This window comes from Gavia stellata, chromosome 18, assembly GCF_030936135.1.
Source record: "Gavia stellata isolate bGavSte3 chromosome 18, bGavSte3.hap2, whole genome shotgun sequence".
In the NCBI taxonomy this organism is placed as follows: Eukaryota; Metazoa; Chordata; class Aves; order Gaviiformes; family Gaviidae; genus Gavia; species Gavia stellata.
Genome location: NC_082611.1, coordinates 9,411,927 through 9,438,516, shown reverse-complemented (window position 1 = coordinate 9,438,516; position 26,590 = coordinate 9,411,927). Strand labels below are relative to the sequence as shown.

Sequence of the window (26,590 nt, the reverse complement as noted above, 5' to 3'; positions counted from 1 at the left end):
AGAGAGGAGGTATGAGATTCATTTGTCAGCTGACAAAGTAGAAGTCAAAGATTATAACGAAAAAACAGTGCACAATCTCTTTGCCAGAAAAGGAGGAACACTTACTTTAACAATCACATAAAATAATGGGAAAAATGGGGAGGCACACAAACAACCTATTTATTCAAGCTGGTTTGCATTAATTTATCCAACATCACAAACTAGACAGCATCCAATACCTGGCTGGTTTTAAATGTATTTTCTTTCATTTCAGATGACTGATTCCAGTAGGTGTGCATCTGATTTTTTCCCCACTGTCTGATAAAACATCATTTATCATGAGAACATTTATTAAGTCATGGATTCCTCAGTGTTTGCGGATTCTCAGGTCGCCTTGCAGATTATTCCATGGATGCAAAAGGCTTCTTACATCTCAGATTATTTCGTATTATGACTCTATAAACCAGTGTAAAAAGGAACTGCCAGAATATTTCAACTTTGCAAGTGATGTCTTAGATGAGTGGTCGCAACTGGAAAAGGTAGTATTTTCCTTTTATTTCATAGGCATTGGAACAAATCTCAGATGATAGAAATTCAGATGATAGAAATTCAGATGATAGAAATCAGTTTTCCTGATGAATACTGAATAATATTAGCTGCGGAGTAGAATGCACTATTTTATTTTCTTTGTCAAAAATATAGGTGTCACTTTAAGAGACTAGTTGCCGGGGATGATTTTCTTAGTGTGGAGTTTAGATTGAAATTAAACCTTTTAAGGATTGTCATCTTATTTTACTATCTTCTGTTGCATTGTAGGATGGAAGACAACCAGCAAATCCAGCTTTTTGGTGGGTTAATGATGAGGGAGAGGAGGTGAAGTGGAGCTTTGAAGAGTTGGGATTTCTGTCTAGGAAAGCAGCTAATATACTTTCTGAGGCATGTGGTTTGCAGAGAGGAGACAGGGTTATGGCAGTTCTGCCTCGTGTTCCAGAATGGTGGCTACTGAATGTAGCCTGTATGTGAACAGGTGAGTAACCTTACTGATCTCTTGGATGCAGAAAGAGAATAAATAGAAGGTACGAAAAATACTCTAAATTAATTTGAAAAAAATGTAAACAGGAATATGCTGCTGTGCCTTGTACAATTCAGCTTTTGCACAGAAGGAGAATTGGCAGCATCCACAGAGGAACCAAAGCAACATTGTACTAGGTGCTGAACAGATATGGTCCAGTTAAACAGCATCGTCAGTTGAAGCCAGTGAAGGTTGAATGGTTACAATCTAAGGCCAGATTTGACCAGATACATTATCAGTGTGGACAGGTTTAGCGCAGTAAGTTATATGACGACACTGGTTAATAATTCAATACAATATTTTTTTGCTCTGCTGTTAACAGTTTTGCAAATTCTTAGGAAGAATTTGACTGATTGCATTTTTAGACTGCTAAACATCCATGATGGAACAATTCAGCATCAAGAGGGATGTGATCAAGTATTTTTGTCCCACTTTTAAGCTCTGTGATTCTTGCATGTTGTAAATGGGGCTAAGACTCAGGGAATCCAATTCTAACGTACCCAAGATTTTCTGGACTATGATGTGAGAATATCATTCAGTATCTCAATGCCTCAGTTTCCCAATTGTAAAACTCGGTAGACACCTCTGAAGGTGCAAGAAGACTGAAATCAATCTGTAGGTCAAGTCTATTGAAATCCTCGGGGAAAAAGAGGTATAGAAATGCACTAAATTGATTCCCACAACCCCCTCATCCCTCCACCCCCCAAAAAAAATGTGATTTCAGTCACATTGTACTCAGTATCCAAACTTACGTTTGTTCACATTACAAAATGAATCCAAGCTTGAGGGATATGTTGACTGAGCAATGTATGTGAGCTACCTGACCTCAATCTATTTATCTGATATCAGAGGTATTAATTCCTTATTGAAATGAATAATGGCTTTATTCCAGATGTAAATATAATCCAAATTATATTTGGGGATCCAAATTAAGGGGATGATAATCTCACTACTTCCTTCCTGAGTTACGAATTGTGAAGGAAGTGCTCAAAAAACACTCGAAATCTAGATCTTATTCATGATCAAGGTACCTTTAATATGGGTGACACAAAACTCAACATCAGTGTTGCAGGGTTTGGAGGTCTTTCAGAGCCAGATGATCCCAGGTCATTCCTAGGCCACAAATTCACCCAAGCTGTGCCTTCAAACATGAGTTGTACTTGACTCTTGTTTCTCAAAGAATAAGTTTTTGGCAAGTAGCTCAGCTTTTCTATGGCCGGGGTCATGTGCTGTGAACATAATAAAGAAAAATGGTCAATTTTCTAAATTGCTTGTTGCTTTTTTCCAGGAATTGTCTTTATTCCAGGAACATCCCAATTAACAGCCAAAGACATTTTATACCGACTCCAGGCTTCGAAGGCCAAGTGCATCATTACCGATGATACACTGGCACCTGCAGTGGAATCTGTCATGCCTGACTGCCAGTTTCTGAAAAGCAAACTTATTGTAGCCAAAGGGAGCAGAGATGGGTGGCTGAACCTCAAAGAACTCTTTGTGTGAGTATCCAGATGTTTTACCATCATCCCTGTGAGGTGAAGGAAGCTGTATCAGTCAGGTGACATTGCTGAATTTTCGTACTAATTTCCAAAATACAAATGAGTTACATTTTTGCATCCCTCTGCCAACTCGCTGTAATCACTGCATTAAGTACAAATCCCTCCAACACATTTTTTGGGAGCTGTATTCAGGTATTTCAGCTTCTCCTTACTCAGCAGCCTCCCAGCTTTTAAAAGCTCTCTACTTCTACTGTCATCACAAGACAAGCACACAGAGTACTAATTTTGCAGTTGTTTTGTGCTTGTCTTCTAGAGCCCAGCTTAACACCTCTTGGAATTCAATAAGAAGATACCCATTGCCAGTTCTCGGTGCTCAGCTAACATGGCATCAGTTATTTCTTCCCTTGACTATCTTGTTAGCCCAGACATTCTGAATTATTCATCAGTCTCTTGACATAAATGGCACAATACATGTCTAAGACCACCTTACTTGGCGTTATGGCCTGAATATGGCACCCATTGACTTCAGGCTGGGAGATGGTATGTGTTGAGGCAGAAGTTGGTTTTGTATCTACCTGCCGTTCCGTAACAAGCACCTTGAGTGCCCTTGTCAAGTAGTGGTAGACAAAGTCACTGGAATATGCTGTAGGTGCTCACATCTTGAAAGTTATGGCATACAGAGCACACTTGTGACTAGCAAAATGTGATCTCTATCTCTTACCTGTGGTATCTGATGCAACTATTTATTTAGTGAGATCGTATAGCTTTGAGCCTTTTTCCTGTTTATCGCCTAAACATTAAAAAATACTGCTTCTTTCATGAAGAACTACGTGTGGTAACCGTCATACACTGTTTCTTCTGAAGGGTGACATCTGCTGACCATAAATGTGTCAAGACAAGGAGTCAAGACCCAATGCTGATCTATTTTAGTAGTGGAAGTACAGGCTCTCCAAAAATGGTGGTGCAGTCCCACAGCAGTTATGGCATCGGATTTGCAACCAGTGGCAGGTATACCTCACAGTTGCTCCCAGTGTCCTGATTAAGTGACATGATCACAATTAAATTGAAAAAGTGACCATAAAAACTCCAGTAAATGTATGCATTTCATGAGTTGTAGGATCTTGCTTCTTCCTCACCTTTCCCCTCTCACGGTGAAACCCTCATTATTAAAAGCTTCTTGAAGACTCAGTTGAGATCATCAAACACAGTGTTCTGTCGCTCAGAGGGCTGACTATGGAGTGGCAGTAAGGATAGCCTCCTTATAGCAAAACCAGATAAAGTTTAGTGCTTTAGTATTATGTAAACCTTCCTTGAGAACCAAAGCAACCTTGGACCATAGCATTATACCTTGGAAGTTACAGTTCAGTTTGAATCTGGGGCTTGGTCTGATTTGCTTTCATTGAACATCTTTTATTTATGTTTCCCCAGGAGTGAGAAATTTAATGAAAATCAAAGAATACATTTCCCAAGGCATTCTGAATTGGAAGTTGGTGGTATAGAGTCCGTAGAAGTAATTTGATTAGTTTCCTAGGGAAATAAGATGTGATTTAGTTGATGTCTCTAATCCGCAAGGTGGGGAAAGCCTGCTCCAAACAATCTGTTTGGTTTTTGATTTAGATCCAGATTCTGCAACTCAAGCCAAGGATGTTTTGCACTGTTCAGGAGAAAAGCAAATGCTGGAAATGTTAAACAGGAGGGAATGAAGGGAAATAAGAGAATGTTTAAGATTCTCTTCAACTCTTACAGACTTTCCAAAGAGCCCCACTTGCTGATACGACATGTTCTAATGGATGCCTCCTGCCCTTTCCTTTAATTATGCTGTGACCTATGCCTGCGTCTCTCTCACTCTATGAAGCATTTTTTTTGTCTCTGCTTTATCATCAGGTACTGGATGAACTTGACTCCTTCAGATATAATGTGGAATACCTCTGATACTGGCTGGGTAAAATCAGCTTGGAGCAGTGTCTTTGGACCATGGATCTGTGGATCATGCGTCTTTGTACACAATATGCCAAAATTTAAACCAGCAGTTATTGCAGAGGTAAGCGTTAACATTTTATACTGTGAGTTTTATTTTCATTTTGCATAAATGAAGCATACAAGCTGGGCTCCAGTGCCAGGGTACCCACTGCTCTGTAGCAGCAGGCATAGTACTTCCCACATCCCAAGCAATCATCGCTCCCATTGGTGCCTAGTAAGCTAGAGGAGCAAGTGTTTTCCCTCCTGGGTAGGCCATGTGACATGGCTACAGTGTAGAGGAGATGTGGTGAAAGATGCAGGATAAAAATAACTTAGGATCGCTGCTGTCTTGTCCAATGCTTAGCCTAAAGCTCACTTTAGGTATGGTCTTCCAGCTGCTTTGGGCTCAGGGTGAGCATGGGCCAGTAATCAGAGTATGCCGTAGACCTGAATCAGGGCCCTGCTATCCTGAATTTTCAATGAGTTGCCAGAATGACTATTCCTCCTCTCTGCCATTTTGCAAAACCAGGCAGCTGGCCTGTTCTTCTCAACATTGACCTCTTGTGTGGAGAGGAGACCCAGACTTTCCCAAGAATAAAATTGGAAAAGTTTTGGTCTAGTTCACTGTTGTCACTTAGTCTCGAGCCTGGGACACGGTCGCCTTGGGAAGCAGAAAACAATCTTAACTGGAACTACTACTCTCGGTGATTGTTTATTTACATAAATGATTTTTGTTGGACAGAAAGTGCTATATTTTCTACAGCAGTGGGACTGACTGGTACAGCCACTCCGCAGTCAGGATTCATAGTCTCTAAGCCATAGTCATTCTCTGTGTTAAATGTATGTTGCATTTCTATGGTTTTCATTTTGCAGACATTTGAGCACGTAAGTTTTGTTAATCACCTGCACATTTACAAGTTCAGACCCACCATTACGTTTTCTTCTCAACAAAATAACTTTCTGTTTTTCTAGACTCTCTCAAGATACCCCATCACTGCCTTTTGCACTGCTCCCACTGCCTACTGCATGCTGGTCCAACATGATTTGAGCAGGTACTGCACATCTGTCTGTTGCAGGGTTAGCAGAGAGAGTCTGGGATGTAATGTTGTGACAGCTCTGGCTGTTTAGTTCCTTATGTTGCTCAATTTTTTTCAATTAAAGGAAATCTAATTAGCAAAATTTGCTCTCAGAAGAGAAAGCTATGTTCTGAAATATGACAATAACTAGTCACACCTTAGGCCATTCCGGCAGCACAGAGGAAACAAGTGAGATTTTTTTGAGTTGTCACTTCATCTGAACTTACGGTTCAGACTTAAATTTAAGTCAAGGTTTCATGCAGCACTGGATCAGGGAATTACTGGACTACAGTGGAGTTGTTCCTATATACTTGAGAATGAAGTGAACAGTTAGAGGACTTTCACATGCTAAGAGTTATTTGTCAGCTGTTCCCACCAGTTTGTTACACTGTGAAATAATCAGCTTATGAGAAGTAGTTAGTGTGATTTGTAAGGAGTTTTCACACCTTCAGTAAGGTACTTATTCTTCTCACACAGGTCTTTCATCCTGACAAAAGCCATCCCTGATTTAGCAGAGACCTCAGCCTCCTATTCAGCCTTCCTTTTGCTCTAGAAAATTCTCAATGTCTTATTTGATCTTGAATGTGGGCACATAACTCAGCTTTCCAGGAATATCTGATGTGCTTGTTCAGATTTCTCCTTTCTTGTCAGCTCTTCCAAGAAAACACCTTTGCTCACTCTTTTTCCAGAAAAAAACCCCTGCTTCCAGTGACACAGAGGTAAACCACATTATCCTCAGTGGTAACACGAGCAATCTAAGAGTCCAATCCAGGACTGTAGCAGGATTATTATTGTAATTTCCCAAGTAACTTGTGAAGTTTTATGTGTACTTACTTTGAAAGTTGAGGGAGGCTGCTCAGTTAAGACCATTCACCGCTCTTTTCAGAAGTTAAGAAAATTATTTCATTTCCTATTCCTCCCAAGTTACAAGTTCATGACTCTGAAACACTGTCTATCTGGAGGGGAACCGCTCAATCCTGAAGTGATGGCAAAGTGGAAAATCCAGACAGGGCTGGATATCTATGAGGGTTATGGCCAGACTGAAACAGTACATTTGCATTAATTCTTGCAGTATGCCCTTTCAAAGGTAACAATACCAGAGTCACAATGTGCTTGATAAATCAATGGAAAAAGTAAGGATCATTTAAATGAACTTTTTTGAAAAGAGGCTGTATCTAATTGTGATTATATAGTTCCAAAATCAACTAGCTGCATATTTTAATGTTTATAGGAAATACTATGACTACAGAGTTCAGCCCCCCACAAAAACCATGCCAAAGATTACCTCAGATCAAATAACTTTTAGTAGAACCCTTCATCATCTTTACTTAAAAGGTAAAACTAAGAAAAAATAATTTGCTCTGGGTATCAATTTGGCCTGTCCGACGTTTTAATGAAAAATATTAAATCAGTTCACATCCCAGACTTCTCTGTAAGTGAACGTTAACGAAGTTATTAAGAGTCAGATTTCAGGCATTCTCTCCTCTTCCCCTTGATACGGTCCCAAATTAATTGTCCCATTATTGAAATAAGATCTGTAATAATTTCACATCTGCTGTCTTGCAAATTCAAGTGTTTGCAGAAGAAGTCACTGGCTCAAGACTGAGCACAAGCAGCCTCATTCCACAGGGCTGACCTGAAATGCCACTCTGATGTGCTGGAGAACCACAGTGCTTTAGTCCTGATTCAGCTCTTGTCACAAGTCATGAAGAGGTGTCATGCCTAATGCAAACAATAATAAAGTCTACAAGACGTTGCACAAATTTAAAAAAAAAAAATCTGTTATGCAGGTGACAATATGTGCCAATATGAAAGGAATGGGAATTAAACCTGGCTCTTTGGGAAAAGCTGTTCCCCCTTATGATGTGCAGGTATGTTGATATGTCACATCTGAGCTCAGCTGCAGTTGTGGGTAAAAGAGTAAGGGAATGCTGTCTGTGTCCCTTCTCTGTCCTGCGCTGTGCTATAACAGATATTTCACTGAGCTAATCCAAGCAATAATGATATGTCCTTTCTGCAGATCATAGATGATCATGGGGCTGTTCTGCCTGCAGGAGAAGGCGGCAACATTGCTGTCCGAGTTCAACCGAAGCGACCATTCTGTCTGTTCTCTGAGTACTTGGTAAGTCTGAGTTGGTCTGGCTGTTGCCTGCTAGGAAGCTCAAGAGAGACCCAGGGCAAAGTTCTGTTGACTTATCCAAGGAGCAGCATTTCAGCCAGGATCTTCACTAGGTCTCACTAGGTTGCTTGAGGGCTTTAAGCCTGATCAGTATATTGTTCTGCTACTCCTGGAACAGACTGACTGGCAGAGTATAACTTCAAGATGCAACATGAACCAGTGGGTACCTCATTCCAGACCTGTACCTGGCAGTTGGCATGGGCTTCACGTTCAGTGCATCACTCCTTTCCCTTCCATTCCACTCCTATCTTTGGTTAGGGATTCATGAAGGAAGCCCGTAAAGGCTACTCTAATACGTCGGAAGCTCAGGGAGGCTTTCCGAAGAGCACAGGTATCTCATTCCCTTATACCGCTGTCAGAGGTACCCACAGATTGATCTTTTAAATCTTTAAAAGTTACACATTCCAGCATGCATGTATCTCTGGTGTCAGAGAAAGTCTTTGTACAGTTGCCTGTCACACAGACAGTGTGCAGAAGATCAACAGCACAAAGGCGAGCTCCAGCACAAAACCCTCAAGTGTAGATGATCATATGGCTTGTGCAAATGGCATACGTAATCTAACATTACTAGTCGAATGGGAATGCTCTACCCACTGAAGGCAGAACAGGCTTAAAAAACGTGTCAGAAGAATGGCCATCTTGGTTCGGGTCAAAGGTCCATCTAAGCTAGTATTCCATCTGTGGTGGTGCTGAGTTGTAGTACATACTTAAGAAAACACTAGAATCAGGCAAATACAAAGATATTCTCCACTGCATTTGAACTATGATGTTGAATAAGCTTTGGGGAACCTATCTATGTGTTTAATCCTCTTCTGAACCCCCATAATATTTGGATATTTGTAGTATCCTCAAACAACAACTTGCACAAAGCGATTGCTCATTATGTGATAAAAAACTACTTTTGGTTCAGTACTATTACTTCAATTTTTCATTATGTCTTCTGTTGTCAGTGTGTTTTTCCTGTATAATCTAGACCCACTAGATCAATGCAGATAATGAAGTTTTCCCTGTAGGTCACCTCACTTGTGTTTTGGTCTTGAAGGTTAGGGGTAAAAAGTTTCCATTGACAGGAGGTTATTGTGGCAACCCCCTGCAATGATAAGTGATGTCTCTGAAGAGAGTGGGTTATACATTTTAGTAATTTGCTCTGATGGATGGGCATTTTGATAGAGCATAGCCTTTTTTCCCTAGAACATGAGTCCATATATACACAAATGCTCTTTTCCACCTCTCACATATTTCCACCACAAACCTGCTAATTAATGTGGCTCTGTTTTTTTTAAATTGAAAACATAAAATAGTATTGAACGTACTTATTTTTAGAACAACTTGAAAAACTGTCTTGATCATTTTTAGCACCACTGCAAAGTAAATCCATTACATTTCACTAACAATGAGATACATTGTTTTAAATGTTCGATTGTTGTCAGGATAATGCAGAGAAAACTGCTGCCTCTGTGTGTGGAAATTTTTATGTCACTGGGGACAGAGGGATTATGGATGAAGAAGGATATGTCTGGTTTGTTGGAAGAGTTGATGATATAATTAATTCTGGGTAAGTCAGTTGCTTTTAGATTTGCTCATTTGCCTGTTAAAATTCAATCTGGAAACACCAATTGAATGGCTAGCTTGCTATGGCTGTCGTATACGCATTTTCTCCTAGGTATCGTATTGGCCCATTTGAAGTCGAAAGTGCATTAATACAACACCCTGCAGTCTCAGAGTCAGCTGTTGTCAGCAGTCCTGATCCAATTCGAGGGGAGGTAAAAAGAAAAAACAAAGATATAGAAAGAAATGCACTTTATTCTAAGCATCAAGTTCCCTATATGTACTAGGCTTCCTTCGAATTAAATGTTGCTGATTTTTGAAATTAAAATGGGTTTAAAAAATTTTAGAGCCATATCTTGACAGATCTTAGAATTTCAGAATTATTTCCCTATTTGCGGGGTTTGAGGTGGAAAAAAAGTTTGGCTCTTCACACTTGCTGTGGCATCTTTTTGTCTAAGAAACAGAATTTGGATTATTTTTCTTTTTGTCACTAAGCACATGGTGGCAATGATATCCAGAGTGTTTAATTTTTCTTTTGATATTTTTCAACTTTGCAACCTTTCTTTGAGCCCCAGGGTGAGTTTTTCAGCTGTCTTTTTTTCTGTTTTACAACTTTTTGATATTTTAGTAGTGTATAAAGTTAAGAAAAAAAAATTGGAAAAATGGCAAAAAATCCTATGCTGCAGAATATGCCCTTCATAACATTGCATTCTGTAATAAACAGCCAATGAAAAGGGAAATTAAAGAAAAAAATCAAATTTTTTTATTTCTGAATTTTGATACTCAGTTTTGGCAACAAATATATCCCTTCATTCCCACGTCTGGAAGTTAATGGAGTCCCTTAACTTCTGCGACACAGGTAGTCAAAGCCTTCATTGTTTTAGCTCCTGCTTTTGTATCACATGATCCAGAAGAATTAACTCATGAGCTTCAGCAACATGTCAAGAAGGTGACTGCACCTTACAAGTATCCGAGGAAAGTAAGTACACCACAAAAAGACAGGACTTCTAATTGTATCAAAAATGGAACAGTTTTTGTCCTGCCCCAGCTTCTTTTGAACTGCATTCTGACAAATACTCCAACCATAGTTAAATAAAATAAAAGTAAATTACAGGGTCTGTTGCAGCTGTAGGCTTGGGTTCACTGTATGTGCTAGAAAGGACCCAAAGGGAGGAAATGGTTATGTAACTTATCTTTATCAGGGTCCAGTCTTCCTTTCATGGAATACTAGGGTTTTCACAGCGACTCAAATGGGCAAGGCATTCAGCTCTTACCAATTCCTCCCTTGAGTTCTGTTCAGAGTCTCAGCCAAAGCAAAGGGGAAATTCCTGCTGGCATCAGAGGGGCTGGAATCCATCCCTTACAACCAGGAAAGACACCTGTAACTCCCTGTCCTGACAGCTGAAGCACTCATCTCTTCAGGATTGTGGTACTTGTCCCTGCAAGTACTGCCAGTGCAGTCAGCAAAGGTGTGTAATAAGGAATTTCACCGTCCCAGCCCCAAGCTGTGCAGCTTCCCATTTTTTTACCCCAGCCATAATGGAAGTGTGTCTTTCCTTGCACCTGGGAGATTAATCAGAATGTATTTGGCTAAAAGTGAGCATTTTTGCCTTTCAGGTGGAGTTCGTCCAGGATCTACCAAAGATGACTACTGGGAAAATCCAGAGAAAGGTTCTAAGGAACAAAGAGTGGGGAAGAGTATAACATGATCTGGAAACTGAGGAGAGAAAATTTCCATCATCCGTACCAGCCACAGCACATCACACTTGGCATGTGGTCATGACCCAGACCACTCGGAGAACATATGGAAAAACAAGCTACAGATAGAAAAGGAGATAACACTCATATGGCTTGAGGATATGTGGTATTAGAACCACTTTTGCCATCAACCTACAAATTTTCAGAACAGAGAAGGTGCAAGTAATTAAGAATGACGAATGGGAGAGAGAAGGGACAGATCCGGGAGCTTACAAAGGTTTAATTTTTTTACTGGAATTAGTATAACAGCTTCCTTTAAAGAAAAAAACCTGTAACTACAGCATTTTTGTAATTACAAATAAACGAGAAATTAATAAAAAAAAAATCTTTGTCCTGTAGTGGGTATCAGCAGTGAAGTGATACTCTCTCATCAAAAACTATCACCGTAACATTCCTGAATTCTTTCTGAGTGGAAGGAGAAGGACATACTCTTTAACTACTTCTCTTCATCTTGATGAATTTGTGATCTACTTAAATGGTTAAAGTGAGAGAAAACAGAAGATACAAAGTGCTTTAGGTTAAGGTGCAAATTGTGTACAATTAACAACGGTGTAAATGATTACAAGAAAAAGGTTACTCCACAGAAAAAATTGTGCTGCCTGGTCTGTTTTGTGCTACGTTCTGTTCTCATTACTTCAGAAGAAGCAAATGATAAAGTAGAGAGGGTTTCACTCCAAATCCTTTTTGACAGAGCGTCCAAGTTTCACGTCTCCAGATAAAGGCTGATCTTTACAGTGCCTTGTTTGGGAAACACATGTCCTGAAAGCCAAATGAAGCGAATGAAGAGGATCTACACCAGCCAGCTCTCAATCTGTACTATCTACAGCAAACAGGTCAGGAAAATGTTTGTCTGAATTCCTAGTGTCGCTGATCATTGAGAAGAAGCAGATGGCACTAAATAAGGAAAAATAATTTCTGATTCACGCAGCAGTTCAGAGGACTTTGCCGTTACTGGGTCTGCTCAATTTTCTTATTTCGTTTTCACCTCTAAGTTTGCAGGTGAAGAAGTGCTAAAAACTGTCGAAGGCTCTCGCAGCAAAACTTTGCAGGCATTTTTGTAGACCACTAGGGAATCCTGGATTTAAAATGTTTTTCATCTTGCCAGTCTTGAATACCATTTCCAATCTTGAATACTGTTCCTGAATGTTCTTTCTCTCCTCTTTCCTTTCCAGTCTATTGTGTATGCTTTTCTGTTAAAGGAATGAAAGTGGATCTATTGGTTGTTAACATTAACAGTGGAAGTCAAAACCTTAAAGAGGACATATTTAGGGAATACTTAAAAGACCATTTTTCACCAGTAAAACCTTTTTAGATTGATTTTTTTTCCACCAGGTCCTGTTAATAGAGTTTTGATTTAAAATGTAAGTACCATCTAAATAAGTTTTTGCTCTATAATGCTGATTCTGAAGTGGGTGGCACTTAGGGACATAATAACACTTAATTTTACATCCATGTCCTATGATTCTTTCTCAGGAGCAAATAATATCCTATAGGATTATCAGCTGGTCAGTATTTCTCTACCGCAGACTCCATGTAGCATGGAGAACACTGTGAATTACTGTTGGTTTTGACGAAGTATCTGTTTTGGAGGGAAAGTCTGCATCCAGATTTTTTATGCTGTCAGGTATCACTGAAAAGATTAAGTTGTGCAAGTTCTAGGTGTTTGAGTTCATTTGCCTGATAGGCAGATTAAGTATTACTGTAAAAGCTCCTGCTAAGGAATAAGGAAACAAGTTACTTTTTCTTGGGGAATAAAATTTGACCAAAACTGAGATCCATGCATCAGAGATGTAAGGATAAGTGGTTACAGTTGAAGACATGGGACAAGAGGTAAATGAACACAAAACGAACTTAAAAACCTGGGACAAAGGGCAAAACTTTGCAGCTTTGGTCAGGCCACAGAAATTCCACATGGAAAAGAATTTAATTAAGAGTTTACCGATAATTTTGTTCCTAGTTTGTGGATAGCTCTTTGTAAGAACAGGAAAGAAAATTAACCTGTATTTCAACAGTCACTCACCTAACCTTTTATTGAGTTTAGTAACTTGTGTTTAGTGGTTGAAAAAGGAAAATCAATAGATGGACCCAGGTTTAGAATCATCATAGGCCTTCAGGACTCCACTGGCTCCTGCTCTTGCTGTGGACTCTTCCAGACCTGAGCCAGGCTTTTTTTCCCATGTTTGATAATCTTCATGTGCACTTACAAGAAGCCTCCAAATATCATTAAAATATTTAGAGTTGAGCACAGTTCTGAGGCAATCTCATAGATTGCTGAAAATAATAATAATAAGATAAAAAGAGAGAAAGAAGAAGAGAAGAGTAGCAATGGAAAGGAAGAAAGTAATTGGGTTTGAGAGCTTTTAGGATCATTATGGTGAGTACAGATGGAAAAGGGCATTTACAGTGAGCAAATGTAGAAGTGTTTAAGTCAAATCTGGGGACCTACGTAAGGGATTACTGAAGTGAAGATTCTTGAGGTATGTGTGGTGAATGGATAGATGTATCAGTCAGCAACTATTCAAGCTAAAGCAGTGAAAATCTCGATGCAAGTAGTCTGGAAACATCCTTCAGCTCCATGTGAAGGAAAAGGAATAGAGAATCAGCTACTGAATGTTTTGGTGTAAGAACCAGTAACCTTCTCATAAATGCAAACAATAACATCTGATGTTGTGTTAGACTAAGGAGAGTTGTGGGCAATTAGCACCCCCAAAGAACACATCAAGAAGCTGTAAGGATCAGCTGAGCCACAGACAAGATGCCAGATCAGTACAGTACATTAAGTCCTTAAAAAGGTGGTGGTAAAAAATAGAAGAAAGCAGGATGGGGAACTTCATATTTAATTGAACTGTTAAAAACATCAGTTTGTCTATGAGTAGCCTAAGTGACTTCAATTAATAACTCATCAATTCATAACTGAATTGTCTTTGGATAATCTCAAGATTTTTTCCTTTTTTTGTTGTTGTTGTTGTTGCAGGATTCATAGGAACTATTCTGCCAATTTTCTTATATAATCTACAGCATCTATGTACATCATCTTCTGCCATGAAGTTGTTGTTTAAATTACAGACTCCAAAATCCTTGTGGACTCTGAAGCCTCCTAATAGGACTTTCCATGGACACCCCAGGCTGCTTGCTTCTGATGTGTATTCACAGTATGAGTCTGTCAGGCGGGGTGAACAGGAAATACCAAAGTACTTTAACTTTGCAAGTGATGTACTGGACAAATGGTCTGAGATTGAAAAGGTAGATGATCTTTTGTTGTGCAGATGAGATACTTTAACTTGAAATTTCATTTGAAATAAGTTGGGGGTTTTTCTTTATCAAAAAAATCAGTTGCCAAAACCAATTTGCATTAGGAAATTATACAAAATCTCTTTCTTCCTTGCTTTATTTTAAAAGTGTCTCTGATTCTTGGTGCTCCCTATGTAGGTAGAAAAAGCAATGTTAAGTCCCTTTTGACTTCGATTTAATTTTGGAATGGCTGTGCTTATTCCTTCTGCATACTATAATATTAGATACTTACATCATAAAAATACAGGAAACGTAACAGTAACATAGTATGCTAGGGAAAATTCTCCCACAAATGTTTAATTGCCTTGTTCCAAAGTGGATTCTGCATTTGTCCAGATGCCCTGTAGTTAGAGACCACGTAACTCCACTCTGCCTAAGCAATCAGACTAGAAAAAGTCCTGGGATACTGTGTGGTCCTCTTGTTTTATATTGTCTTCTGCCTGTGCTGCTTCTGTTTAATAGTATTCCACAACTCCATCCAGAATGTCAGGAGTATTATGTGAAGTACTTTACTTCATCTGTTATTTTGTAGGAGCGTTAATGCTCAGCATAAGGCTTAAACTGAAATAGGATCCAGATTAGGACTTATGTCTGGAGACAATTGGGCTGGTAAACGTTTCAGGTTCAGAAGAAGAGAATTTATTGGGAATATCTGAGCTTGATCCATAGCAAATCTTGATCCATTAAGGACAAAGGAAAAATAATAGCTTATATGCCAGTTGTGAAATACTCAGATCTTGCATAATTTGCAGATATTTGTGCATTATAATTTCATGGTCTTTCAGAAGAAAATGTTTTGGTTTTGAATCCCTATGTTTTGTAGGCTGGAAAGAGACCATCGAACCCTGCCTTTTGGTGGACAAATGGAAAAGGAGAAGTGAAGTGGAGCTTTGAGGAGCTGGGGTTCCTGTCTCGGAAAGTGGCCAATGTGCTGACTAAAGTATGTGGACTGCAGAAGGGGGACAGAATTGTTGTGATCCTGCCACGAATCCCAGAATGGTGGCTGGTGAATGTGGCTTGCATGCGAGCAGGTCAGTGAGCATATCTGAGACTGGTAAAATTGGTTAATGCAAATTGGTTGAGAGGATCAAGAATTTATATGGTTTATAAAGGAGAAGTAATGTAATAAGCTAGTGAGTGGCCTAGCTACCAATTACACAGGCAGTCCTGAAGTATTTGCACTAGGTGCTGTAGGACAGGTGGCCTGTGCAGCAGGCACGGAGATGACAGAAGGCAGGGAAGAGCCATGGAAGTCATCTGACAGGTCCACGCTTCATTCCTTGCAGGAGAGCACGAGCAGCTGCATTATTCCACTATAACTGTTGGGCTGGGGAATGCCAGGGCAAATTCATCTGAGAGGTCAGTTTGGGAATAGTTAATAGTTGAGGTTCTTAGAAAAGAATCAGATGTAAAAAATGGCGTCCCAAACTAACTTTATTGCTTTTTCAGGAATTGTCTTAATTCCAGGAATATCCCAATTATCAGCCAAAGACATATTATATCGACTCCAGGCATCAAAGGCCACGTGCATCATTACCGATGACACACTGGCTCCTGCTGTGGACTCAGTGGCATCCGAGTGTCAGTTTCTGAAAACCAAGCTAATCGTGTCCAAAGGCAGTAGGGAGGGATGGCTGAACTTCACTGACCTGTACAAGTGAGTATAAGTTAGTGACACTGCAGTCATGATGCAGAAAGCAGACCTGTTCTCCACAAGTTCTCATTTACAAGTATTCATCAACTGCAAATACTCATCAAATGCCAAGATTAAGGTTGTAAACATCAGAGTTGTTTACTAACAGTGGTTTGTTCTGGGAAGTTTCTATCCTGTTCTTCTTAAGGGGAAGTCTGTCTTTGAGGAAGTGTAACTCCACGTTATTTTAGTCTAATTTGGTGAAAAGCTTCTGTGAAGCTTATTTGGGGTAGGAGTTCAGCAATATGTGACATTTCATTACATTCTGAAGCCTGTGTAAAGTAACCATTGAAGTCACAACTGCATTCTCTGTTTTAAAGAAACCAATCTGCCTACCATTCCTGCGTCAAAACAAGGATTCAAGACTCAATGATTATCTTCTTTACCAGTGGAACCACAGGTTCTCCAAAGATGACTGAACATTCCCAGGGTAGTCTTGGTTTCAGACCCCTTTTAAGTGAAAGGTATGAAAGGTTTGAGCCTGGTTGAACATGGGATAATTGAAGGTGTATAATAGAACTGATGAAAAATTACTGAATAAGAAATACCAATGTACAGCCCCAGTCCTTCTCCCTCTGAAATCAGACTAGAAACTCCAGCAGTTTTCTAGAGGAGTAGGATCACCCCCAGTGTTTCCGTTTTTCAATGAATATCTCTTGCCCTTTCTTTAGAGTGGTTCAAAGGACAGCCATCAGCTGTGCAAAGAACCAAGAGACACCATGCTGTTTGGGCTGCAAAAAGCTTTGTGATGTGTAGATGAACAGAGGCAGAGTTTATGTTGGTTGCACAGATCACCATGGTCCCTCAGCAGCCTTAGAACTGAAATACCTGGTGTCCAACACAGCATCCATGAATACTGCTGCTTCAGCCCTATCTTTCTACCTAGTGGAAAGTCACTTTGTTGAAATTCAGACTCCTCTTTCCCTTACTCTATCCTATGTTATGACTGACATCATATAGGTATGATCTACATGTGTGTATTTATGCAAACATGTAGTTAGGTGCCCTTTTATCCTTGAGCTAGCTCATAAAATAAACTTATTTAGAGTGCCCATTGCCCATGTATCTTATCAGAAATCTTGGGCTTGTTGGGTTTTTTGTTTTCTTTGTTTGTGGTTTGGGGTGATTTTTTTAAGTAAAAATTTTTCATTATCTTTTCATTCATTTTTTTCTGCTCTATCAGGTACTGGTTGGATTTGACTCCCTCAGATATAATATGGAGCACAGCAGACACAGGATGGATAGTAGCTTCACTGGCATCTGTTTTTGATCCCTGGGTTTTTGGATCATGCATCTTTATACATCAGCTACCACAGATTGAATCAGCAGCCATCCTAAATGTAAGGGGGAAAACTCATGGAGATGTGTTAATCTGCAGAAAGGGTGCAAAAAAAAAAATTCTTAACAGCATCTGTGGATTTCATGAGGGTTGTGTCCATAGTTGTGTTTGAGATGCTGTATCCATTGTGTAAAGCCCCTATTTGCACTTTTAATGTACACAGAAGGGGCCAAACCTGTGGTTCATTCATACATTTTGCTCATAGCACTAATTGCTTGCCTTTCATTCTAGTGACTGTGAAAGTAATATCAGCTGGTATTAATGTGGTCTGAAACTGAAGCATTTCTCTGCCCACACTGGCCAAGATGAAAGTGAAAACCTCCGTATAATGTGGACAGAGACAGGCTTATCCTGCCCATGCTCCAGGCTGTGCGGTCTGGGTGTCATGTAGACACGTTTGCATGGGATTTTGTCTGATCAAATATACTGTGAATCTCTGCATATTACACTAACTGTAGGAGGGTTTCTTACCCAGCAGAGAGCGCGTATGGTGCTTTTACATAGAAAGGAGAGCTACATTTGCCCCCTATATCACCTGTTAACTGTACATCCATAAGGCAGTTTTTTGTCTGAGCTTGATATGTCCATCTTGTTTAACTCACTAGACTCTCTGCAGATTCCCCATTGACACGCTGGTTGGTGCTCCAACATTGTTCCGCATGCTGGTGCAAAATGATCTCTCCAAGTACGTCAAGAAATTATTTACTAATGTTTAATTTACCCTGGCTAAACATTAGTGATCTCCCAGATCTAGCTGCTTGACCCAAATAGGGTAGTAATTTAGTTTAAAATATCCTTCATGAAAAGACTGTCATACAAAATTTGTGAGTTTTGCTGAGTTTTGTGATCAAACAGGGAAACTTGATGTTTTCCCTCAGAAAGTTGACACTTTCACTACTGAACTTGTGAGCAAATCCCTGAGAGTACGAAACTGAGTGCCTGTTAAATTCTTTATAATAATTTTCAATTACCAGATTAGTTGTCCATGCTTTGGGAAGGACTGTCATCCTAGAAAGTCGGTGTCAGGTGTCAATGTAACTGTGAGGGAGTGACTTGTTGTGGCAGTTGTACATCATTCCCTGCTCCAGTTCTCACTGCCTGCCACCATTCCTTCCTCCCCTTGCACTTTCTCACTTGGGCTGTTGCAGAGGGTCAGCAATCAGGGCCCTGGCTCAGCAAATCACTTTGTGGTTAGTTATAGGCATGTCCTTAAATCCCTGCTGACTTCAGCAAAAATTTTACTTTATTTTTCATGTGTGTTTAACTCTGACTACTACTGCACATATATATAGTGTTGAGCACAGACTGATACCCTTGCTGTGTCAGGAGCTAAAGCATCAGGAATCCTCTGACTTCCCCACTTCATGGGACTAATTCTCCCAGTAAAGAGCTCTCCAGTATTATTTGTCTATAGCTGCGTGCTCCTTGTCTTGCCCAATAGATTTAAGTACTGCTTCTCTCATTTTTTAACTCCCTGTAAAGCTACAAATTCATGAACCTGAAGCACTGCATGAGTGGAGGAGAGCCACTCAACCCAGAAGTCATGGAGCAGTGGAAAAGCAAGACTGGGCTGGACATCCATGAACTATATGGCCAGACTGAAACGGTACATCTGTAGGGTTAATATTCTATTAAATCTTTGTAATCCCATTTTGCTTTACGATGTTTTAATGTTTGTTTTCAAAGAACACAGCTTGTTTCTTCCTTCATGCTTCTGTGAATGTTGCAGTAATCTCCTCCCCTAATAACCTCTGAAAGAACAGCCTTTCATGGCTCTCCTCACAGAACCTGCCAGAAACATGGATTGTTGGGAGGAGATGTACTCTTAATATTTCCATAAATGTCCTTAGGCAAATTTCAAGTGACAGTGACAGACAAGAGGGCAGAGTTTGAATCTAAGGAAGAAGACTGGTTAGCAAAGGGCATGAATTCTTCACAGATAATGGAAAGGGATTCTTTCAGGGAGTTTCTTGATTTTGCTTATCTGTACCATACAGCACTGACATATATAAGATCCTATGAATCTTAATTCCTTACATTGGAATTATTCTAGAAAATACATTTAATTAACGTTTAATACATTGAATGTGAATGTAGCAGTTTTCTATTGCAAAACTTTGGTTTGATTTTGATTTTTACAGGGAATAATCTGCTCTGTTTTTAAAGGAATGAAGATTAAACCTGGATCAATGGGGAAGGCAGCTCCCCTTTATGATGTTCAGGTTTGTTGGCTGCTCTTTAGATTCTTTTATAGGGTTTTTTTTTGGTTGGTTGGTTTTGGGTTTGGTTTTTTTTTCCCATTGGACTAAAATACGTGTTATTTTTCATTCTAGATCATAGACAAAAATGCTAATATTCTGCCTCCAGGACAACAGGGGGAAATTGCTGTCAGATGCAAACCTATAAGACCACTTGGTTTATTCTCTGAATATGTAGTAAGGACTTTATTTTATTCCTCACCATCGCCAGTCTCCCCAAAATCTCTCCAATTGCATAGTGGTTCAAAAGGCTGAATATTTTTCACCAGTTTATTATTTATTACCAGAATAATTTGTTTGTTTGGATTGGTGGATGTTAGAAAACGGAAAAGAAGAATTTGCTCAAGATTGAGTTAATCTTTTTTTTAAAGAATCAAGATGTTTTTGGTTTTTAAACCTATTTTATTGTATTTTATGGCAATTGTCAGTACAATTCTTGAACATCCTTGACTGAAAAATTAAGTTCCAGTGTATTTAACATTATGTGTGTTATAGCATAATGTATAGCTAATGTATGCTCAAAATCTAAACTACTGTTTGTAAACCACTTTGAGGATAACCCTACGAAAACTGCAGAAAGTGAACGTGGGGATTTTTATGTCACTGGAGACAGAGGAACTATGGATGAAGATGGATATTTTCAGTTTATTGGCAGAGACGATGACATCATCATTTCTTCAGGGTCAGTTTGCATGCTTCCTTTCTAAATCTGCCATGGTATAATCTTACATGTTGTGTTCCTGGTGAGCTTCTGACATGATAGTCCTGTGATGAATGTATTGACCTCTTGATTTAGGAATACTTGCTTTTATTATTAGCTTTTCATAGACCTGCAGTATCATCTTGGTGATGTCAGTGGCATCTCTGTATCTGTTTCCCCTGCAACATCTCATCTGTTTCAACAAAGAGTGAAGACTTCCATTGGCAGAGGAGGGATTTTAATCTAGTTTGTTTTTTGACTAAAATTGAAGGATGTCTCTGTCGGACTCAAAGAGCATTGAAACATTTTCTTTTTAACATGTTGAAATGAAACTATTTGATATTGTATGATGTGGTTCCATAACATGGCATCAAGCTGGTACTGCAGGGTGGAATGGAGCTCCAGCTTAGGAGCCAGAAGGAAAGGGGAGAGATGGAGATGTATCCACAGCCCAGCAGTCCTCTACCACATGACCACCAGGAAATGCTCCTACCTTCTAACACAGCCAGCTTTCCCATTCTGCCTGAAGTTTCTATAGTTGTTTGTTGATTTGGTTTGTTTTTTTTTTTTCTTCAGTATGACAATTAAAAAAACATTTGGTACTGGTTTTCCAGATTATTAAACCAAATCCTACATTGTTCTTTCCTTACCTAGATATCGCATTGGGCCATTTGAAGTAGAGAGTGCCCTGATAGAGCACCCAGCAGTAGCAGAAACAGCTGTTGTCAGCAGCCCAGATCCCCTTAGAGGAGAGGTAATGATGCTGAACAGTGGTGGGGGAAGCAATATATTTGTTTAAATCTATAACTATATAAAGCATTTCCTACTTTACTGAATAATGGACAGCTCTAAGGCCATTATGTCATCGTGGATAATCCTACTTGGGGTGACAGGCAAAATACCTTCCCATTTACATGCCTTTGCTCTTCTTAGTTTCTTTTCATCCCAAGAAGGTCTTCTTTGTGGAGAACATTACAGTGATGTTTACTTTTCCCTTGTTATTAAGCACTTGTCTATACACTGAAATTGTCTTTTCTGGCTGTCTTGATGTAGCCAAAGTTATAGTATAGTATAACTGCCCTAGCATTAGACTTGGGCTACGCATATAGAGAAAGCACAGTCCTCTGCTGGGATGATATGGGCCTACTGTCCTCAGTGTGAACTTCAGAGAGAAACAAAATGTCCCTCAGCTTCAGGGAGAGCTCTGCAGAGACACCTCTTATTACTCCTTCTTGACCCCCGCTGAAAGGATAGAGCAAATGCTCTTGCTTTGTAATGAGGGCAGGAAAACCGTGCTTGCAACTTTCTCTTCTGCACATACATGTACAGAAGCTGGGCACAACCATTTCTTATATTGTGCTGATTTCTCTGTTCTTCTCTTTTGCATGTCATGACTCTGAGCAGTACTGCTCACTGGTAACCTGTGTATCAGCTCTTAAAAATGGATGGTGTCAGATCACTTTTGTTGACCTTACCTTAATAGGTTGTGAAAGCATTTGTGGTCCTGTCCTCGACCTTTTCATCCAGTGACCTGGAGAGCTTAACCTGTGACTTGCAGGAGCATGTCAAGAAAACTACTGCTCCATATAAATACCCTAGAAAGGTAAATGCTTCTGAGGAGAAACTTGAAACCAGGGCACCCTTCCATAAATCTCAGGAGAATTACTATTTGGATTTTCACGATTCACCTGAAAGAGACAATGGTAAAGATTCAGCTAGAGCACTGGCTCCAGAAAATCTTTCCTAAATAATATTTTTGTTTAAACGTCTCAAAAATTTCTAGGCTTCATATGATATCCTAGTTAGAGCTGCATGTTCTAAGTCAGGCTCACAATCATAATTCTCCATTTTGTATTTAATCTTCAAGCAGGCACTCTCTGGTGACTTTAGGGTAGTACCTGACCGAATCTGAGTAAGTTTTTAATCTACTGGTCCTCGCAGTTAATAAATAAGAGGAAAGCCCAGAAGGATACACTTGGTGTTTCTGAGTAATCCCAGCACTACAGGAAAAGAGCTACTAGCGCTGCCTTAGTTCACTCGTGCAGAGCTCACAGGAACTAAGGACCGTTAAAGACTTTGTGCCAATAACATCGCTTTTTATTTCTTTTTGTTATTCATCTCAGATCATTTTTGTCATTCATCTCAGACCTCTGATACCATTTAGGTACTCATCCTTCTGTTACAGTACTCATGTTACAGTCCTCAGTTTGGTTAGCTGGGAGGAAGCTACACAGATGTTTGGCTGTGTAGGCAGCCAAAGGAATTGTTTCACAAGTGGCACAGTGTGCTGCCTTGATTTGGTTTGGACTTGATCCTTTAGGCAAGCAGTTCTTACTGATAGGGGTCCTCTTAGTTTTGCACGTATGCTGAGAGCCAGTCTTGGAAAAGCAAGTCTGTAGAACATGCTACATTGTTTTCTGTCTTTTTTTATTTAGGTGGAATTTGTCCAAGAGCTGCCAAAGACAGTCACTGGGAAGATCAAGAGGAATGAATTAAGAAACAAAGAGTGGGGACGGATGTAGCATTGTTTGGAATTTAACAGAACTTCTTTCATTCCATTAACACTATATAAATTTCTGTGATATAACTGTCCTTCTTCTGATCTATTTTTGTTAAATGGCTGGGCATCAAAAACTATAGATAACACCAAGATGTGATGTTTGCACCTGCTTGCAAAGCTTCTAATGTCAGTACTGTGGTTTCAGTTCCTGAAGCACTGCTGGGAAAGGGAACAAACCATAAAACTCCATTCTAGTCCTGAATGTCCACAGGTTCACCAGAATTTGGCTGGTGACCCATCTCTGTTAGATAGCATCCAAGATCAGTGAAGAGATATTGCTGATATCAATTGTCTAGCTCCAAGCTGCAGAAAAGGCAGGCATGGATTTGAGTGGTTCAAATGCTCTGTCCTTAAATGCAGCATGTTTAAACTGAGTGCGGCTCTCCTATCATTTACTGAAGGTAGAAAGACTCCTCGTTATTGATACCACTGTATGACCTTCATAAACCTTTCTTGTTTTAATACATGTGTTGATGACAAGCAGTGCCAGCTTCTCCCATGCTTTATCCACAAATACTCTGTCATACAGAAGTAGCTTCGGTGCTCACCCTCTGTTCTGATCTTCACGCACAATAGACAAAACTCCTGTACCACTTCTGGTGGTATTTAAAATGAGGTTTGCTGTTGGGCAGGTGACCCAATTTGTAAAACAGATCACGGTCCTTTGCCATAGTAGACACTTGCTACAGGACCAGTCTATTTCTGCAGCCACTTAGAGGTGAAACCAGTGAAAAAACTCCCTTGATCTGGTTTGGATGATCACATCCCTGTTTAACATTTAGCTCTTAGCTTTATGAAGAAACATGTACTGTAGTGTACACACCCTTATTTCTTATAGTTGCACATGCAATAGTGGGCCAAACTGTAAGGCTATATCAGTTCTTAGCTGTTCATCCTCAGGTTTTTTTTAATTTTGTATACTCAAAGATTATTTCATTTTCTGGCATGAATTTTCATCATTTGACAACAACATCTCCAGCATTGGAGTCCTGTTTATTAAATAAGAAGAAATTGCTGGAGAACAATAGCATCTTTAGGCAGGAAAGAAGGTCTTTTACAGCTGTGTCTCACTGCCTGGAGTTCTATGTCTACTGCAGCTGTAAAGTGAGATTTGGAGAATTCTAATTTTGAGAAAGTAAAATATTTTATTTCTTGAGAGTAAACACTTTGCTTATGTTTAATTTCTGTACTAGCAACTGCTGAAATGAAAGCAATTGTCAATAAATTCAATGTTTACTTCATTCTTTTTTCACAGTAGCTTCATGTTTTGTAATGGTCCTTAGTATTTCACAGACATTTCAGAACACTTTTCTCTATTTCACTCCTAAGGTTTCTAGGAGCATTAGATTACATGGTAATAAAACTAATCATTAGTTTCCTGAATGCACTTGTTTGGGCATGTCACTCATGGCTGCCTCAAGCTTTTTTCTGTACCCAGTTCAGTTTCCTTTAAAAGCCACGTACTCCTGGGCCTTCCAGGGACTCTACATCTTCTAGATCTTTCTGCTTGGTTTCAAACAAACAAGTGTTTAAAAACAACAAAAAGTGGACAAAACGACAAGAAGTCTGCAAAAAGTGGAATGATAAACAAGTGTACAAACTAGAATTCAAAGCCCCTGGAAACTGTCCTTGTCTCTGCAGTTAGCTGTTTCGGCAGTTGAACTCCAGTAATGTCTGAGGATTGGGAGGTTGATTTCCCCCCTTACACATTTAAGGACTTAAAATAAAGGAACTAAATTCAGAGTTGGGAAAGTTCAAAGCCTTAAAAAAAAGGTCTGAGTGAAACTACCACACTGAAGACAAGAGTTTTACCACTGATTTCAGTGGGGTCATGACTTTTGACTCTAAATTCTAGTGTGGCTCATTAGAATAATTTTCTCCAGGCTTCAACACTAGAACTGTCACCTACAGTGATCCCTTGCTTAGCTGACCTTAGAAACTGGGTTTCTGTTGTGCTCTAGTACGCAGGTTTTTTTCCATGAATGGAATGAGATTAAAGTCAGGCAGACTGATGGGTTATTCACGCCACGTGCTGTGGCTGTAGTCTCTGAGGTGCTCTGCTCCATGCTGCAGCAACCTCTTATCATTGATATTCAGTACACTTTTCTGTCTCATGTTCAAGGTAGATGGTTTGTTTAATTCTTCTCCTCTGCCCAGGATCAGAGAATCACCAATACATCTCCTCTGATCCATGCAGAATGATTTCAGAGACACAGGCTTGCAGCTACAAGCAGTTGAAAGCAATATATATCTCTCTAGCACATGCCTTTCTTTTGGAGCCACAAAGTTTGAAACTTGGCTGGATTGTATCATTCTGGCTGAAAAATACAATTTTTAATAGACTAGCCTTTCCCTTTAGGATCTCCTCTCCATCCATCTTACAGCCCAGGTTCAATTTGATGTTATTCTCAGAGACAATAGAAAAGGTAATACCTGCATCAGAAAAGGTATTCTGTATCAAATATATTTTGATGCATTATTTCCTGAGAGTTTAGCCTCTCATCCAAAGCCTATGGAAGGGACATGGTGACTTCGGTATGTATGGTCTCTATAGGGATTACAGAAGTGCAACATTATGATGAGGTTGCAAAGCAACCTCACCCAGGTGTTAATGCTGCCACTGCCTCTGCACGCTTTGCCTAATGTCTGCAAAGATAGTGCTGTTCTCCCTTGTTCCGGGATGACAAGGAAACAGAAATGGATCATAAGGAGGAAACTGTTGTGTTCTTGAGACTCTCTGGTCTTCAGCCTCATGCTTCAGAAGATAATTAGCCCTTTCTTTTGGCGTTTTATGTGTGTTTAGAATGGGCAACACAGCTGTTCTAAGGACAGCAAACAAGTAAAATAACTAATTATAGTTCTTTTAGAGAACTTGTTTCTGACTTTTGAAGTTTTATAAAGTAGAGAGAAATCTTTGGTTTCAGCTGGGGACAGGGAACATATTTCCTCTTCAATGTTTTCCCGTTAGTGGTCATACAATTTTTTTCTGGTTTGAGATGGTGGCAGTGCAAGTCCTGAAAATGCATTGCTACAGATGGGGCACTAGCAGTTTTATTGCAGCAAGATTCAAAATCCACATTTTTGGTGGTAGCGTGAGAACCATGTGTAGGTGTCCCCTTCTTTTGATGGCGTATCTCTTGTCTTCCAACCACTACCCAGGAGTGGAATTCTCAGTGCAAGGTTGGGAGTATTTGGCGTGTTTTTAAACTGTAAGACTTGTTATTATACATAGTATACGACTACTAAATTGCACAACCATCATGTATTTATACTGAAGACTCTTTTGAAATAGTAAAGACTATGTTGAAATAGGTATGAACACAAGACCCTGTCTTTTGCTTTAACAACCCCTCTGAGGTAAATGAAACGAGAATTGAGATTATATTCAGTATGTAAGAAATAATCCTTTCATATATGATGCTATCATACATTATGAGAAACTAGTAAGTTGTAGAACTTCATAGTACATGCTCTAATGTTGCATGTATACATATATACTCTGTGTGTATATATATTGTGTGTATGTGTTTTGGCACATAAAATTGCTCTGCTTGCATTAGTAAGAAAGTTAATACTTAGTTTTATGTCTAGAAATCCTTAATACATTTCCAGAATATGTTTGGAACTTAGTCTTGCAGATTTGCTGGATGGTGAGATTTGTGACTTTGTGTCTGTTATTTTA

The 26,590-nt window shown here is 39.5% G+C and overlaps 2 protein-coding genes across 2 annotated transcripts; both read left to right on the top strand.

Annotated features, from left to right (window-relative positions):
• The first annotated feature begins 317 nt into the window (after positions 1-317).
• LOC104258582 (acyl-coenzyme A synthetase ACSM3, mitochondrial-like) lies at positions 318-11,013 on the top strand. The gene is given in 13 exon segments (XM_009813723.2): positions 318-518; positions 796-1,006; positions 2,340-2,547; positions 3,412-3,555; positions 4,432-4,588; positions 5,479-5,558; positions 6,507-6,630; positions 7,373-7,453; positions 7,603-7,704; positions 9,192-9,316; positions 9,425-9,524; positions 10,169-10,288; positions 10,927-11,013. Coding segments are annotated over 13 exon segments (1,740 nt in total).
• Positions 11,014-14,109: 3,096 nt separating this feature from the next.
• On the top strand, positions 14,110-22,870 carry LOC104258580 (acyl-coenzyme A synthetase ACSM4, mitochondrial). The gene is made up of 13 exons (XM_009813721.1): positions 14,110-14,310; positions 15,182-15,389; positions 15,808-16,015; positions 16,372-16,515; positions 17,235-17,391; positions 17,996-18,075; positions 18,873-18,996; positions 19,532-19,612; positions 19,724-19,825; positions 20,203-20,330; positions 21,003-21,102; positions 21,832-21,951; positions 22,784-22,870. The coding sequence occupies exons 1-13, from the start codon at positions 14,110-14,112 to the stop codon at positions 22,868-22,870; spliced, it is 1,740 nt and encodes a 579-aa protein (XP_009812023.1).
• The last annotated feature ends 3,720 nt before the right edge of the window (positions 22,871-26,590 follow it).

Coding starts and splice junctions, on each gene's coding strand:
- LOC104258580 (XM_009813721.1), top strand. CDS start 14,110: ATGAAGTTGTTGTTTAAATTACAGACTCCAAAATCCTTGTGGACTCTG. Junction 16,016..16,371: donor AACTTCACTGACCTGTACAA/GTGAGTATAAGT, acceptor TCTGTTTTAAAG/AAACCAATCTGCCTACCATT. Junction 16,516..17,234: donor AGACCCCTTTTAAGTGAAAG/GTATGAAAGGTT, acceptor CTGCTCTATCAG/GTACTGGTTGGATTTGACTC.